General features: G+C 45.5%; 1 protein-coding gene across 11 annotated transcripts in view; it reads right to left on the reverse strand.

Moving 5' to 3' along the window:
- The window catches only part of MAST2 (microtubule associated serine/threonine kinase 2), a 134,583-nt gene extending 121,111 nt beyond the window's left edge, over positions 1–13,472 (reverse strand). For all 11 annotated transcript variants that reach the window (XM_051999829.1, XM_051999828.1, XM_051999826.1 and 8 more), the window contains exon 1: positions 12,947–13,472. In XM_051999829.1, the coding sequence (XP_051855789.1) occupies positions 12,947–13,084 (138 nt within the window). In that variant the 5' untranslated portion in view covers positions 13,085–13,472. The remainder of the gene's footprint in view (positions 1–12,946) is intronic.
- Positions 13,473–13,705: the final 233 nt, after the last annotated feature.

Here is a 13,705-nt window from a genome sequence, read left to right on the forward strand (position 1 = left end):
AGTCATGAACTTCTACTTGTCCAATTCTAACTTTTAAAATATAATTTTCTTCAATGAGCTTTTGTACCTCTTTTCCCATTTAGTCAATCTGTTTTTAAAAGAGTTCTTCTTTTGTCAGTGAATTTAGCAAATCTGTTTTTAAAAGAGTTCTTCTTTTGTCAGTGATTTTTTTGTGCTTCTTTTTATCTTTAGGACAATCCTGTTTTTCAAGATATTCTGAAAAGGTATACTTGAATCAATAGCAGAGTACTTATAGTTAAGCACCTACTCAGTGTGAATGATTCTCCAGTTAAGCACATACTTAATGTAATGTGGTGGTGTAATGGCAACAATTGTACATGCTCAGTGTGCTATAGTGATATAATTGTACTGGGGTATTTAAGGGAGTCTCAGACACAGAAGGCTCTCTCAACCACAGATACACAGAAGACTCGAGACTCCAGATTCTAGACTCCAGACTCCATCTTTGACCAGCCTTGTGGTGGCTGTCCTGCCTCCTTCACTCCTCCAAGACCAAGGACTCAGGCTGATCCCAAGATTCTCCAGAGAGTTAGTCCGGACATTACATTTTTCTTCAGTACTTTTTGTGCCACTTTTACCCAGATTTTAATTCTCTTTTTGTAATTTTCCTTCTACCACTCATCTCTTTAGCTCTTCCAGAAATTCTTGTTGGGCTTGGATCCAATTAGCACTTTTGAGGCTTTGTTTGTGGCTGTTTGCACATGATTGTCTTCTTTTGAGTTTGTGTCTTGGTTTCTTCTCTATCCTGAAACTGCAACACAGAACTGCACATGGGCAACAGAGTTGCCAAACAGTGCCAGCTGTTCCCAGTGAAAGCAAAGGGTTCTCTATAATCTCTTTCTGACTAGTTGTAAGGCTAGGAACTCCCAAAGACACTCTGGAGGAAGGCGATAGGGTCAGCAATGCACAATAAGAAGAAAGGCTGGCCAGCAGTTTATCTGCAAAGGATCTTGGGGTCTGAGGGTATTGCTGGCTCCTGTGAGCCAACAGAGCTCCCTGGACTCCCTGAAATATATTGCACAGCTTCCCGGAACCAAGAAAAAGTGGTCTTTCTGCCCTCGGGCTCATCCCTAGGCACCTAGGAAGGAAATTAAGCGTGTCCTTTGGAGAGGAGGGCAGACCGCATGGGTAAAAAGATTGGTTGGTTGAAGAAAAACAGGAACATTTCTCCTGTAGAAGGAAAGGAACAGTGCCTACCAGTACCAGATCTCAAAACTACACAAATCAAGAATCACTAAAATGATTTGGCAATAGCTAAAAAATACAGCGATCAATCAATGAAAGACATGAGATAGACACTATATCAAAGCAAATAAAGGCAATTAAACTACTGTTTAATGTTACAGGCCCCAGTTATTGAGGCAAGGACTCACTACTGGAGAAAAATTGCCAATAAAAAGGGAAGGGGTCTGACAAAAATTAGGTCTAAGCAAATCATGTAGAAGGAAAGTTAAAAATAGATTTAGATATAAAAAGAGGATCAAGGAGGATTACATATTAGATCTACAGAAAGAGTTCATGACCAAACAAGGAATAGAGAGGACCAAAGATAAAATAAACAATTTTGATTAGATAACATTTAAAATTTTTTGTACAAAATCAATTAAGTTAAAATTAGAAAGCAAATAAGTAATTTCTTATTTGGCAAATAGAAGATTTCTATGATGAAAGTCTCATTTCCAAGACTTTATAGGATCTAAAAAATAAAAGTCATTCCCTACTTTTAAATAGTTAAAGCAATTTGCTTAGCAGAATGCCTAGAACAATTCACAGATCATTAATGTGACTTTTCCTACAATCCCTACAGCATTTGTTATTTTCTTGTTTTTATCCTCTTTGCTAGTCTGATGGGTATGAAGTAGAATGTCACAGTTTGCTTTAATTTGATTTTTCTCATTATCTGTGATTTGGAGCAGTTTTCACTCAACAATTTGGATTTCTTCCTTTGGAAATTGACTGTTTATCTCCTTTATATCTTTTCTCTATGTTTCTGTGCCTCTATTCTCTCAAACCTCAGAATTCTCTGCCATATCTTCACCCAAGTCACACTAACCATGGGTATCCCCCAAGACTCTGTCTTAGTAGGCCCTCTTCTCCCGCTATACCAAAGATGTAAAACTAGAGGGTATAGTCAATCATATTAAAATGTCATAAGGAAATATTTTTTAAAATAAACAAAAATATAACATGGTGCAGATAATGTTATTTTCTAAGTCAATATGCAGTTCATAAAAGATGCTTCTATTTGAGTTTGACATACCTGCTCTATATATTATGACTTGATGATGTCTTCAGCTCCCATGCATTAATTTATTGTCTCTATCCTGATAATTCTCAAAATTTCTTTCCTACCCTCTAGTTTTACATTTTCAACTATTAATTAGACATCTCAAACTGAGAGTCCTGTAGAAACCTTAAATTTTCCATGTCCAAAATTGAACTTTTTCTCCAAAACTACCCCCCTTTTCTAACTACTGAGAGCACCATTTCCCTATCACCAAGGTTCACAACCTCAATGTCATCCTCTACTCCTCGCTCTCTCACCACCCCCATCCAATCTATCGCAAAGTCCTCTCAATTCTACCTTAATGACAGCTCACATATATGCCTCTTTCATGCTTCTGACACTACCACCACTCTGATGCAATCCCTTGTCACCTCAACCTGGACTATTATAATAGCTTACTAGTTTCCAATAAATAGTTAATTTACTGTTTATCTTGTCTGTAAATAAATATTTGCATGACATCTCACCCACTGAAAGCAAGATGTAGCTTTGGGGAGGTGGGGGTGGAGATGGTATTTAAAGAAAGGGGAAAGTTGCCTTTCTTGGGTTTCTTTAGCACTTAGCACAATACTTGGCACACAGTGGGTGATTAATAAGTGCTACTTGATTTGATAAATGAAACAGAATATTAAGAAATGTCAACAAGGACAATTTCCAAAAATCCTTGAAAAACTTGTTACAGAGTAAAATTGAACACATCAGGAGAACAATATATACAAGAACAACACTGAAAATACAAATCACTTTGAAAGTTTTGGGAGCTCTGACGCTGACAAAAAGGGCTGACCAGGATGCCTGCAATTCCCAATGAGGAAGGATGGTCCCCATTTCTGATGGGCCCAAGGCACAGAATGACAGATCCAGGTTCAGACATGGCTAATACAAGAAACCATTTTGCTTGATTCTGTATAATTACTACAAGGGGTTTCTTTTTCTTCATATTGTTGGGGAAAGGGGGAGATGATTAGAGGGGAGAAAATAAATCTTAGTTGAGAAAAAAATAAACATTTTTTTTTTAAAGAAGAGAAGGTCCTGCAGAGAGTCCAGGTCCAAGAGCCAGGAGCTCCTGTGTAGAAATGGCCTGGCATAGAGAGCTGGCTGCTGGGAGCAGTGCGTCTATAGGAATGGGTAGGAGGAAATATGGCTGGACAGGACAATCAGGAGCAAAGCCTTCAATGTCAGCCCAAGCGTCCAGACTTCATGGACTGAAAAAGCTACTACTGATTGGAAACCAATTCTAACATCAACCAGTCAAGAGTTTCCAAGGAAAGAGCAGAACAGGGAGTGCTGCGTACAGAACATACTGGAAAGAAGATGCCTGCATTGGGAAGGGCTGAACTTGCTGATCTCTGAGGCCTCTTCCAGCTCGAAGGAGAGCAACAGGGCACGAGAAGGGCCTCAAAGAGGTAAAAACAAGCACAGAGAGCAACCGACGTTCTGTGCTCGATCCAAGGCGAGAGTGGCAGAGCATGATGGCGGCGCCAGGCCCTGCAGCCAGCCCAGTCGTGTCTTACAGGGATCCTCCCACTAGCCCCAAGGGCCACAAAGATCACCGAAGCTCCCACAGGACAGGTCCCTTCCTTGCCTGTTGGAATCCTTACAAAGTGCTAACTCATTAGAGTTGATAGAGACAATAATTATCTAATTTAGCACAGTTCAGTATGATTGATCTGATCCTACGAGGAGATGTTATGGGCCAGAACTTGAAACAAGGTACTAAGTGGAACTGATAGAAACAATGCTTGTGTTCACACCTTTAGAGAGCTCATATAAGCAGGAAGCTCTTAGGGCCAAAGGGCACTCTGGGACAGACACAGAGGACTCTGGGAGGAAGCCCACAAGCCCATTCTCACAGGTGGAGTCAGATTCATTCACTTCACCTCACAGCTGGCCTCCTGCACCTCCCCCACTGAGACCAAGGCTGGTCTGAAAGGCTCTCCAGAAAGCTGCCCAGCCCCAGGCAAGGAGACAAGAGAGCCATTCCAACTTTTTCACCTTGGTGCTGGCTGGAGACATTCAGAGTTGAGCTAGAGGCAAAAGATTAGCGGCAAGAATTCTTGGAACCAAGGAGAGAAAGGCCTCTAAGAAAGCTAACCGGGCCCCAGGAAGAAGATTCAGAAACCGGAGATAATAAAGGATTTGAACTTTTAACTCCTGGCTGTATTTGAGGTGATTATTACTCAGAACTGAAACAAAGGCTGCCTCCAGAAAACCTCCCTGAGAAACCTGCTCTCAGAGAGAACCATTATATTATATTAAAGAAGAGAACACCACACTTGCCTCCATCATCCCCATCAGGGCCAGGCCCATAAGCAGAGAGAAAGCTGCCAGTCACTCCCAAAGCCCATGAGGATGACCCAGCAAAGCCACAAAGGAAAAACTGCCCCCTCGCTGTCCCCCAAGCAGAGGAGCCCTTAAGAAACGCAGATGCCACGGCCCGCAGGGCTGGGGACGGGCACGAGCTGGCCCATCCCAGCTGCCTTCCTGCCTCAGCTCACCACCAACGTGCTGCCTCTCTGCCCAGCCACTTCTAGAGCTGTGCTCTCAGAGGTCACCGGGGAGCTCCCACCTGCTCAGTCAATGCTCGCTCTGCTTCTGGGCCTCTTGACAGCTTCTGGCACCTGGTGACCACTCTATGCATCTCCTTAGCATGACCGCCCCCAAGCCTCTGCCTTGGCCCCTGGGTCACTCCTCTCGGGATGAGCTCATCTGTTCTCCTGGAGGGCTCATCTTCCAGACTATCACCCACCCTAACCCCTCTCTCCTGACCTCCAGCCTCACATCCCTACCGTGATCTGCTGACTTTTTTCACTCCTGTGCCTTTGCACTGACCGGACCTTTTAAGGGCAGTGTTCTCCCACCTCACTTCAGCTTCTGGAGTTCCCCAGCTTCCATTAAGATTTAGCTCAAACTCCACGCTCTTCTGCGGGAAGTCTCTTTCTGGAGCCACCTGGCTGCTAGAGTTTTTCCCATCTTTGCTATATGGAACTCACAACTAGCTATTTACATGTAGTCGCCCATTCAGATGTACGCTCCTTGAGGACAAGAACTATTTTTGCCTTTTTTGGGAATTCCAGTTTCAAATACATAGTAAGTCCATAATAAATATTTGTTGATGGATAGATTGATATCTTGATAATGATTGAATATCTCTACCTAAATCTCAACCTCAACAATTCTAAACTAAATTTAGCATCTTGTTTGCTTAAATTTTTACCTCTCACAAACTTCTCAGAAGCAAAAGAATATGGAAGTCCAATGTTCAACAATCCCAAGAACATAAACCACTGGGAAAAGGACTCCTTATCCTTCTGCAAAAAGCAATTTGCCAGAAAATAGATTAAAGCCAGTATCTTCTATCATTTAACACAATAAGCTCCAAATAAGTAAGTAATCTAAATGTTTAAAAAAAAAGATCACCTCACTTTCAAAAAACTGAGAATAGGAGGTAATTTTCAAAACTAGAGTAGAGCTTCCAACTACCAATAAACACATGAAAAACCTCCAAATTGCTAAAAATAAAGAAAATGAAAATAATCCTAGAGTTTACCACATAAAGTGGCAAAGATAATAAAAGACCGAGTAATAAATGTTGCTGGAGCTACAGGATGACAAAAATGTGAATACACTGTTGGTAGAATTGTGAATGGGCCCAAATGTTTTCCTAAATAATTTGGAATTCTTCAAGTGACTACATTATGCATATATTGGATTTAACATATCATGTTTAACATATATTAGACTACTTGCCATCTTAGGGGATAGAGTGGGGAAAAGGGAAGAAAAACTAGAATGGAAGGTTTTGCAAGGGTTAATGTTGAAGGGTTAATGTTGTTCATATGTTTTGAAAAATAAAAAGCTTTAATAAAGAGAAAAAAAAGAGAAGTGACTACATTGTTAACATGCCTTTGCTACAAGTGATCTCATACTCCAAGAAAGTCAAATATAGGGGGGAAAAAAGAGGAACTTTTCATGGCAGCCAAAAATTAGAAAGTATTGGACTGTCCTCCTTTTCATGAAAAGCTAAGCAAATTATGGCATATGAATATAAAGGAATATTATTGAGCAATAACAAATGACCAAATGAACAGTTTCAGAAGAAACTGAGGAGACCATGTCACAGGGATAAGCAACTTTGAAAGGCATTAGAGCTCTGATGGATACAACAGGAAAAGAAAAAAGAAAAAACCCGGAAACTTTAAAATTAAAAAAATTTTAAAAGATAGGATACCTTCAGGTATAATCAATGTGGGAATGTCTGGTAGGATTAGGCAGCTATATACTGAGGGCTTAGTTTCTTTTTTCTGTTTTTAAATATGTGCTTGGGGGAAGGAAGGGTAGGAGGAGGAACAGCTTTTAATTTTTTGAAAAAAATAAAATAAAATGAATGTTTGTTGAAAGGATTAGACATTCCTTCCTTATTAAGAATTCCAATCTGTGCTATAGTTTGCACACATTGATACAATATCGCCCACTCAGCACACACAGAGCAAATCTTTCCCTGCCTCCCCCGAGCTTGCTCTTCTCCAAACTAAATATTCTCACTTCTTTACACAGTATGACAAATGACATGGTTTCCATCCAGATCCTGCAGATTCCAGCGAAATAAGTAATAGTTTCAAAAGGCCAGTGGACTGGCAGCCAACCCAACTTCTTTGCGCCTACTCAGAGCTCTGTTGACATGGGTCTGCAACTTTATAAGGGAAAGGGATCTACCAGGGTAGTGCCTTCGTGGCACAATGGATAAATAAAGCACTGGCCTGAAGTCGGGAAGCTGGTTCAAATCTTGCCTCAGACACATACTAGCTATGAGATGCTAGGCAGATCACTTCACCCCTGCCTCAGTTTTCTTCTCATGTAAGGTAAGGTATGGCCCATACCTAGCACAGGTGTTACAGGATCAATGAGATAAAATTCCATGAAGCACTTAGCAGAATAGCTGATACACAAGAAGTGCTTAATAAATGCTTGTGTCCTTCCTTCCTTCCTTCCTCTGACTCAAAGTTGCAAAGCTTTTGGCCTTATTCTTGTGGAAAGCAGCCTGAAGCACTGGGGAGTTATGGGCCTCTGCCTCGGGTCACAGAGGCTGTATGGGGTCAGAATGGGGCTGGCAGCCAGATCTTCCTGACTCCAAGGCCAGGGCTCTCTGGGCCACCCCACCCTGCCTCTCTTAAGCTAAAGACATCTACAAATGTTAGAATACTTAAGGAGAATCATTTTTTCCTTCCAACACCCTGTATGTCATGGAGACAGGAAGCCAAAACCCACTAAAGCCAACAATCCCTCTGCCAAATGAAAAAACTGTGGTAAATACAGTTTGTCCTATAGGTAACTCCAAATGAGAGTTCCTTTTTGTTTTCAAAAGGGGGAAGAAAAAACGAAAATTGCCGACGGCAGCCGACTCCATCAAGATGATGAATGAGCCTCCAAAGGATAACATCCTGTCCTCTGGACATGCTCCGTTAGCTGCGCCATCTCAAACAATCCCCAGGCTCAGCTTCCCTGGGGGGGCCATTCTCCTAGTGCTGGAGCACCAGGTCATCCAAGTGCTACTGGCACAACAACATGCCTGTTTTCCATCCACAAGGTCACTCCAAAAATGCCGGGATCGAGCCGACCTCAGATGAAGAGGCCCAAGCACAAACGCAATCCTCACTCCAGAAAGCAGAGATCCCTTGGCTCCGACACCTGGCCAAGGTGTAGAACGTAATGATGAAAGGCAGGTTAGGAAACATCTTGAAAAGGAAGCAGGCATCCCAAAGAACCAGCCTGCTTTCCTCGAGAAAAGATACTGCCCAACAACGTGCATTAAGATACAATACATTTTGATTTAAACAAAGCATTTCATGAAAGTTTCTTGTACTATTCTCATGGACAAATGCCAAGATGTGGCCCTGACCAAAAAAAAAAAAAAATTAGAAAGATCCTAAGCTGACAAAATAGCCAGGTCCAAAGAACACTTATCAAAGGTTTGATACCTACTCTGAAGGTCTCTAGTGGAGTGTCCCAGGCATCCCTGCTTAGATTTGGACTGTTTAACATGTTTATCAGTGACTAGGAAAAAGGAGTAGGTAGTAGACTCATCAAATCTGCAGATGACACACAGCTGAGAATACTTGATGACCAAGAAGATCCAAAAAACTGACATCCTAGAGTCCTGGGCTGAATTTAATGAGATAAAACTTGGTAGGGATCACTGTAAAGTCTTGCAAAGAAATCAACTTCTCAAGCACAGAACTGGGGAGAAATAGATGGATAAAAACAAGTTAGTATGAGAATAAACTGAGGGTTCTGGTGACATGGTCAGTAGGACACAATGGGATGGCAAGGGAGCCCCAATGCTGAAGCTGCATTTGGAAAGACAGAGCTTCAAGGAAGAGATATACGACAAAGCTGCACATGAGGGTTTCCCCAAATGGTCCATAAGCTCCTGGAGGATAGAGTCAGCTTCTTTCTTTGTATATTCAGTGCCAGGCACACAGGAAGCACTTGAGAGAACCCTGGCAAACTGAATCATCTCAACTTAAGGATTTCATTTTATTGGACCATTCAAGGAGGAAGAGTATTCAAGAATTAGGCCAATAAAATCATCACTCATAGAATTAAAAGTAGCTCTTGAATTACTTAACTGCCTTGATCCCTTTCCTTTAAGTACCTAGCTATGGGCCTCACTTCTTAAAGCCACAATCACCCAGGGCTCTCAGGCTCCCACACCAGCCTGACTTAAGAGCACTGGGTCTAGGAGGTCCATCATACCCCTGGGTGAGCAGACATGAACCATGTTCAAATGCAGGCTGGGCTACCTTGGGGAGGAGAGCTCAGATGTACTCTGGGTGGCTCCAGACGGCAGAGTCAGGAGACCTAAAGGGAAGCCTCAAGAGAGGCAAAGCTGGACTTGATACAAAGAGAAACAGCCTAACAGTGAGCCCTCGGCCCTACATGTATGCCCTCTTTGGAGGTCTTCAAGTAGAGATTGCTCGTCAGGGATGTTACCGGAGGAACTTCCTTCAGAAATGGATGGGCATCGAGAGGATGGAACAGACAATAAACTGGGTCATATGTGCGTACGTGCGTGTATAAAGAGGCCCTTATGTGCCAAGTGCTTGGGCTGCAGCTTAGCTCATCCTGGCCCAACCAGACTCATTCACAGCCACTTAGCCTCTCACCCTGAGACAGCTAGAGGACTGTTTGCCCAGCAGGGGGGCCAGACTGGACTGACTCACACTCAGCTACTCCCCTGGGTCAGCAAAGACTGATTCTGAGAAATCAGATCAAGAGTTCTGAAGCCGAGTCCTTGAAGAGACTTCAGGGAGTCAGTGAATGTTGTCTGTCTTGTTCAATAACTGCATTTCAATATAACTGACTTCCCGTATAATCTTATACATTTTATTTTATATATTTAAGAACTTCATTCTGTGAGGGGGGTCCACAGGTTTCACCAGAGTGTCAAGGTGGGGTGGAGAGGCAGATGGATACATGACACATGCTAAAAAGGTTAAGAACTCTTAGGTTACTGGAGAAATACAATACTATTAAATTAAAAAAGAAAAAAAGAATTCCTAAATTAAAGGACCCAAAGAGACCCTTTCAACTCTCTAATTCTTCCAGGGCTTAAAGAAAAGCACTTTGGCAGCTGAGTAGACAAGAGAGACTTGAGCCTTGGTATTACAATAGTCCAGGCAAGTAATGATAAAGGCCTGAACTTGGTTTGTCGCTGTACTGGGAGACAGAAAAGGACATACCCAAGTGAGCATGTGGAAGAGAAATGCTATAGACATAACTGACTGGGTGAAAGAAAGGAAGAATGAAGAATCAAGACGAGTGTGAGCTGTGAACTTGGGAGATTGGGTCCATGAGTTTTCTTCTCCCTTTGAGATCAGTCACTGGGCAGTTTTTCTATCTTTTAAAGACATTGGGTATCTGTAGACTCCATGGCAAAGCCTGGACCCCACCATTCCCAGAGCAGCACCAACAGAAGCCCAAGATACCCATCCCGTCAATCAGTAAACATCTATTAAGTACCAACTTTGTACCAGACACTAGACTAAAGATACAAAAAGAGACAAAAGACAATTCCTGCCCTCAAAGAGCTCCCAATCTAACAGGGAAACAACATTCAAACAAATATGTACAAATAAGCTGTATATGAGATAAATATGAAGTAGCTGAAAAGAAAGAAATGAGGATTAAGAGAGGACAAGAAAGGCTTCCAGTAAAACAGGGACTTTAGTCAGGAGGAAAGCAGGGAGGCAGAGGTGAGAGACTGCATCCCACACATGGGGAACAGCCAGGAAAAATGGCTGTAGCTGAGAGATGCAGGGTCCTGTCAGGGACAAAGCCAAGACCAATGTAGGAGTGGAAAAGAATTTCATCAATGCAGGCCTCTGCCACCTATGGGAGTTGCTGAAAGCCTGGCTTGGGGCAGGAAAAAAGCTAAGAAAAAGGCAAAGAACCCAAATCATAAGAAATGGGATTCAGGCTTTAGTCCATCTCCTTCTCTCAGGAACCTCACTCCCAACCCACCTGGCTCTGACATGACCTGGCCAGAGCAGTAGCCACCAGAGAGATGGCAGGCCCATGGAGCGGTTACCCACAACCTTTGTGACTGTCTCTTCCTGCTCTGACAGAAGCACAGTAGTGTGAGTTAACAAGAATGTACCCAGAGTCAGACATCATAGGATTTCAAAGCACTACAGAGACCCAAGACCTGCCCTCAAACAACTTCCATTCTATAAGGTGATAACACTGCAAGGCTAGGCTGCAGGAAAGGATATATTACCTCAGGGCCAAGGATGGTCATGACTGCAAGATGTGACAGGATTCTGTCCCCTTCCACAAGTAATCATCACAGACACTGATGTAGCAAGTTAGCTAAGACCACCTGGGATCAAGTCTAACTGCCATCAGAGATGGCTCTGGGGATATGGGCAGCTCTCTAAGAGTCTCCTGGAAGGGAAAGTTAAAGATAAGCCCTCTCTGGAAGTCATTACTTAGATGAAGCCACAAGGCCCCCAAAAATTGGTTTTTAAAGCCTTTCCCTTGCCACAACCTGGGAAAAAAGCAGGAAAGAGAATGCTACTTGTGGACCTGGAGGCCCTAAACTCAAATTCCAACTACCTACATGACCTGAGCAGGTTACTTGCCTCTCTGGGCCTCAGTTTCCAATCTATAAAATGGAGCTGGGATTTGATGGCCTCTAAAGGTCTCATTCCAGCTCCAGTGACCTAAGAGGGAAAAGGACTTGGCTACTACTCAAAGAAGAGGACTACATGAATAGAACCCTACCATCAGGAGAAAGGAAAGAGGCTCCTGCCAACCTCTGCCTTGGGGATCCCACCTGGAGGCCAGCCCTCAGCTCTAGGTGCCACAACGGAAGAGGGCAGCAAAATGATAAGGGCATCGGGAGATCTCACATTACTGGAGGACTGCCCTGAGGAAAAAGAACTGGGGGAAGGCCTTTTTTGGGTATCCCTGGCCCTTAGCATAGTACTTAGCAGCCACTTAATATTAACTAGAAGCAGAAGTAAAAGACTAGAAGTTTCAGAGAAGATTTCAGCTCAGAATGGAGCATCTCTTAGCAATCTGGCTGCGTAGCCAACTATGGGCCTTGTGAGGCTGGACAAGCACTTGGCAAGCCAATTTGATGCTTCCAGCAGAGGCTATCGGCACTCCCTTCCACCTCTAAGATGCCCTTCTTTCCTCTTTCTACCGACTTACATTATTCAAACACCTCTGTTAGCCCAGATAATCCTATGTTCCAATCCTATGAATATCTGATCTCAATACTTCATGGTTCATTCATATTCAAAACTGAGTGTAATATGTATGTTGTATTGCATGTGTCTGGGTCATCAACTCTAAGCTTACCATGTTTTATTTTATTTATTTATTTAGCATTTTTCCCCATTTACATTAAAAAAAAAAGTTTTTACATTTGTTTTTAATTTTTTTTGAGTTCTAGATTCTCTCCCTTATCCTCGCCCCCAATTTAGAAACCACTAGTGAAGTTCTAAGCTTTCCAAATGGAAGACGTGGGCCTGGGCAGTTCTCGGCACTGCACCATTTGGGGTCTGCGCTGCTGCAGAGGGCTGGAGAGCTTGGAAGCTCCTCCATACTGACAACTGACCTACAAGAGGAGAGCCCTCAAGAGAGAATGCGCGGAGGCTCTCCAGTTTGTTTGGGGTCTGCCTCTAAGAAATGAGAGCCCCTCTCCCACCCAGCTCAGCTTGAAGCAGTTCCACCGTGCATCTCTCGCCAAACTCCCCCAGGCTCATTCCCATCCAAGGAGTCACCGAACCTGGCCCCCCCATCCCCAATCCAAGTGCAGCCAATCTCCCAATGTCATTCCCGCTGCCAAGAGGACAGCCCCCCCTTAGTTATGCCATTTCCTCAGCCCCTAGGCCACGGCCCCCCTTCTGTCGTCCATCCGTCTCCCTGCCCTCCTCCATTCTCCCAATCCTCTCTCGTGCCCTCTCTCCCTTGCATCCTTCAGGCCCTGCCCCCTGACACTGCCTCCCCCAGGCCCTCTCCCTTCACATCCGCCGCCACCCTCGGGGCACTTCCCTAGCCTTCCCCAGTCCCTGGCTCAGCTCACCCACCACCCACCCCGTCTCTGGCCGGGCCGGGTCCCCGTCTTACCTGCTCCTGGGGCGCGGGGGCCGGACCGGGGGCTCGCGGCTCAGCGGGAGCCCTGCCGCCGGGCGCCCTCCGGGCTCCCCCTTCGGCGCGGGCCGGCCCGGGGCCCGTGGGCTTGTCCCGGGCGCGGAGGCGCTTCATGGCAGCAGCGTCGGCTGCTGGGCGCCCAGCCCCCCGGCCCCGGCCCCGGCCCCGGCCCCGAGCCCGGCCCGCAGCGGCAGAGGCAGAGACAGCCCCGAGCCCGCGGGCCCCCCCACCATGGCCGCGCGGGGCTGCGGGCCGGCCCACGGGCGGGCGGACGGGCAGAGGCAGTCGGGGGGCTGTGGAGCGGAGGCGGCGCCGCCTCCCGCTCCTCTTCGTTCTCCTCCTCCTCTTCCTTCTTCTCCTCCCGGTCCCGCGGACCTGCAGCCCCCGGGACGGGGCGCGGGCACAGGCGCGGGCGCGGGCGCGAGCACCGCCTCCCGCAGGATCCCTAACTGCTGCTTGTTCTCGGTCGCCTGCCTCCCTCCCAACCGGCGCCGGGCCCGGGAGCCCCGCCCCAAGACCTGCAGGCCCCTCCCCAGACCCGCCTCCGGAACTCTCATACGCAAGCGCAAGAGGCAAACCGCGCCCAGCACCGCAAGTTCCGCCCCTAAAGTACCCCGCCCCCAGCACGCGCGTCCGCACAGACTCCTCCCAGCCTTTCAGGCCCCGCCTTATTACCCTCCCCCCGCCCCACAGCAGCTGACGCACGCGCACAGACTCAGCTCCGCCCCTGGCATC

This window comes from Antechinus flavipes, chromosome 4 (genome assembly GCF_016432865.1).
Source record: "Antechinus flavipes isolate AdamAnt ecotype Samford, QLD, Australia chromosome 4, AdamAnt_v2, whole genome shotgun sequence".
NCBI lineage: Eukaryota > Metazoa > Chordata > Mammalia > Dasyuromorphia > Dasyuridae > Antechinus > Antechinus flavipes.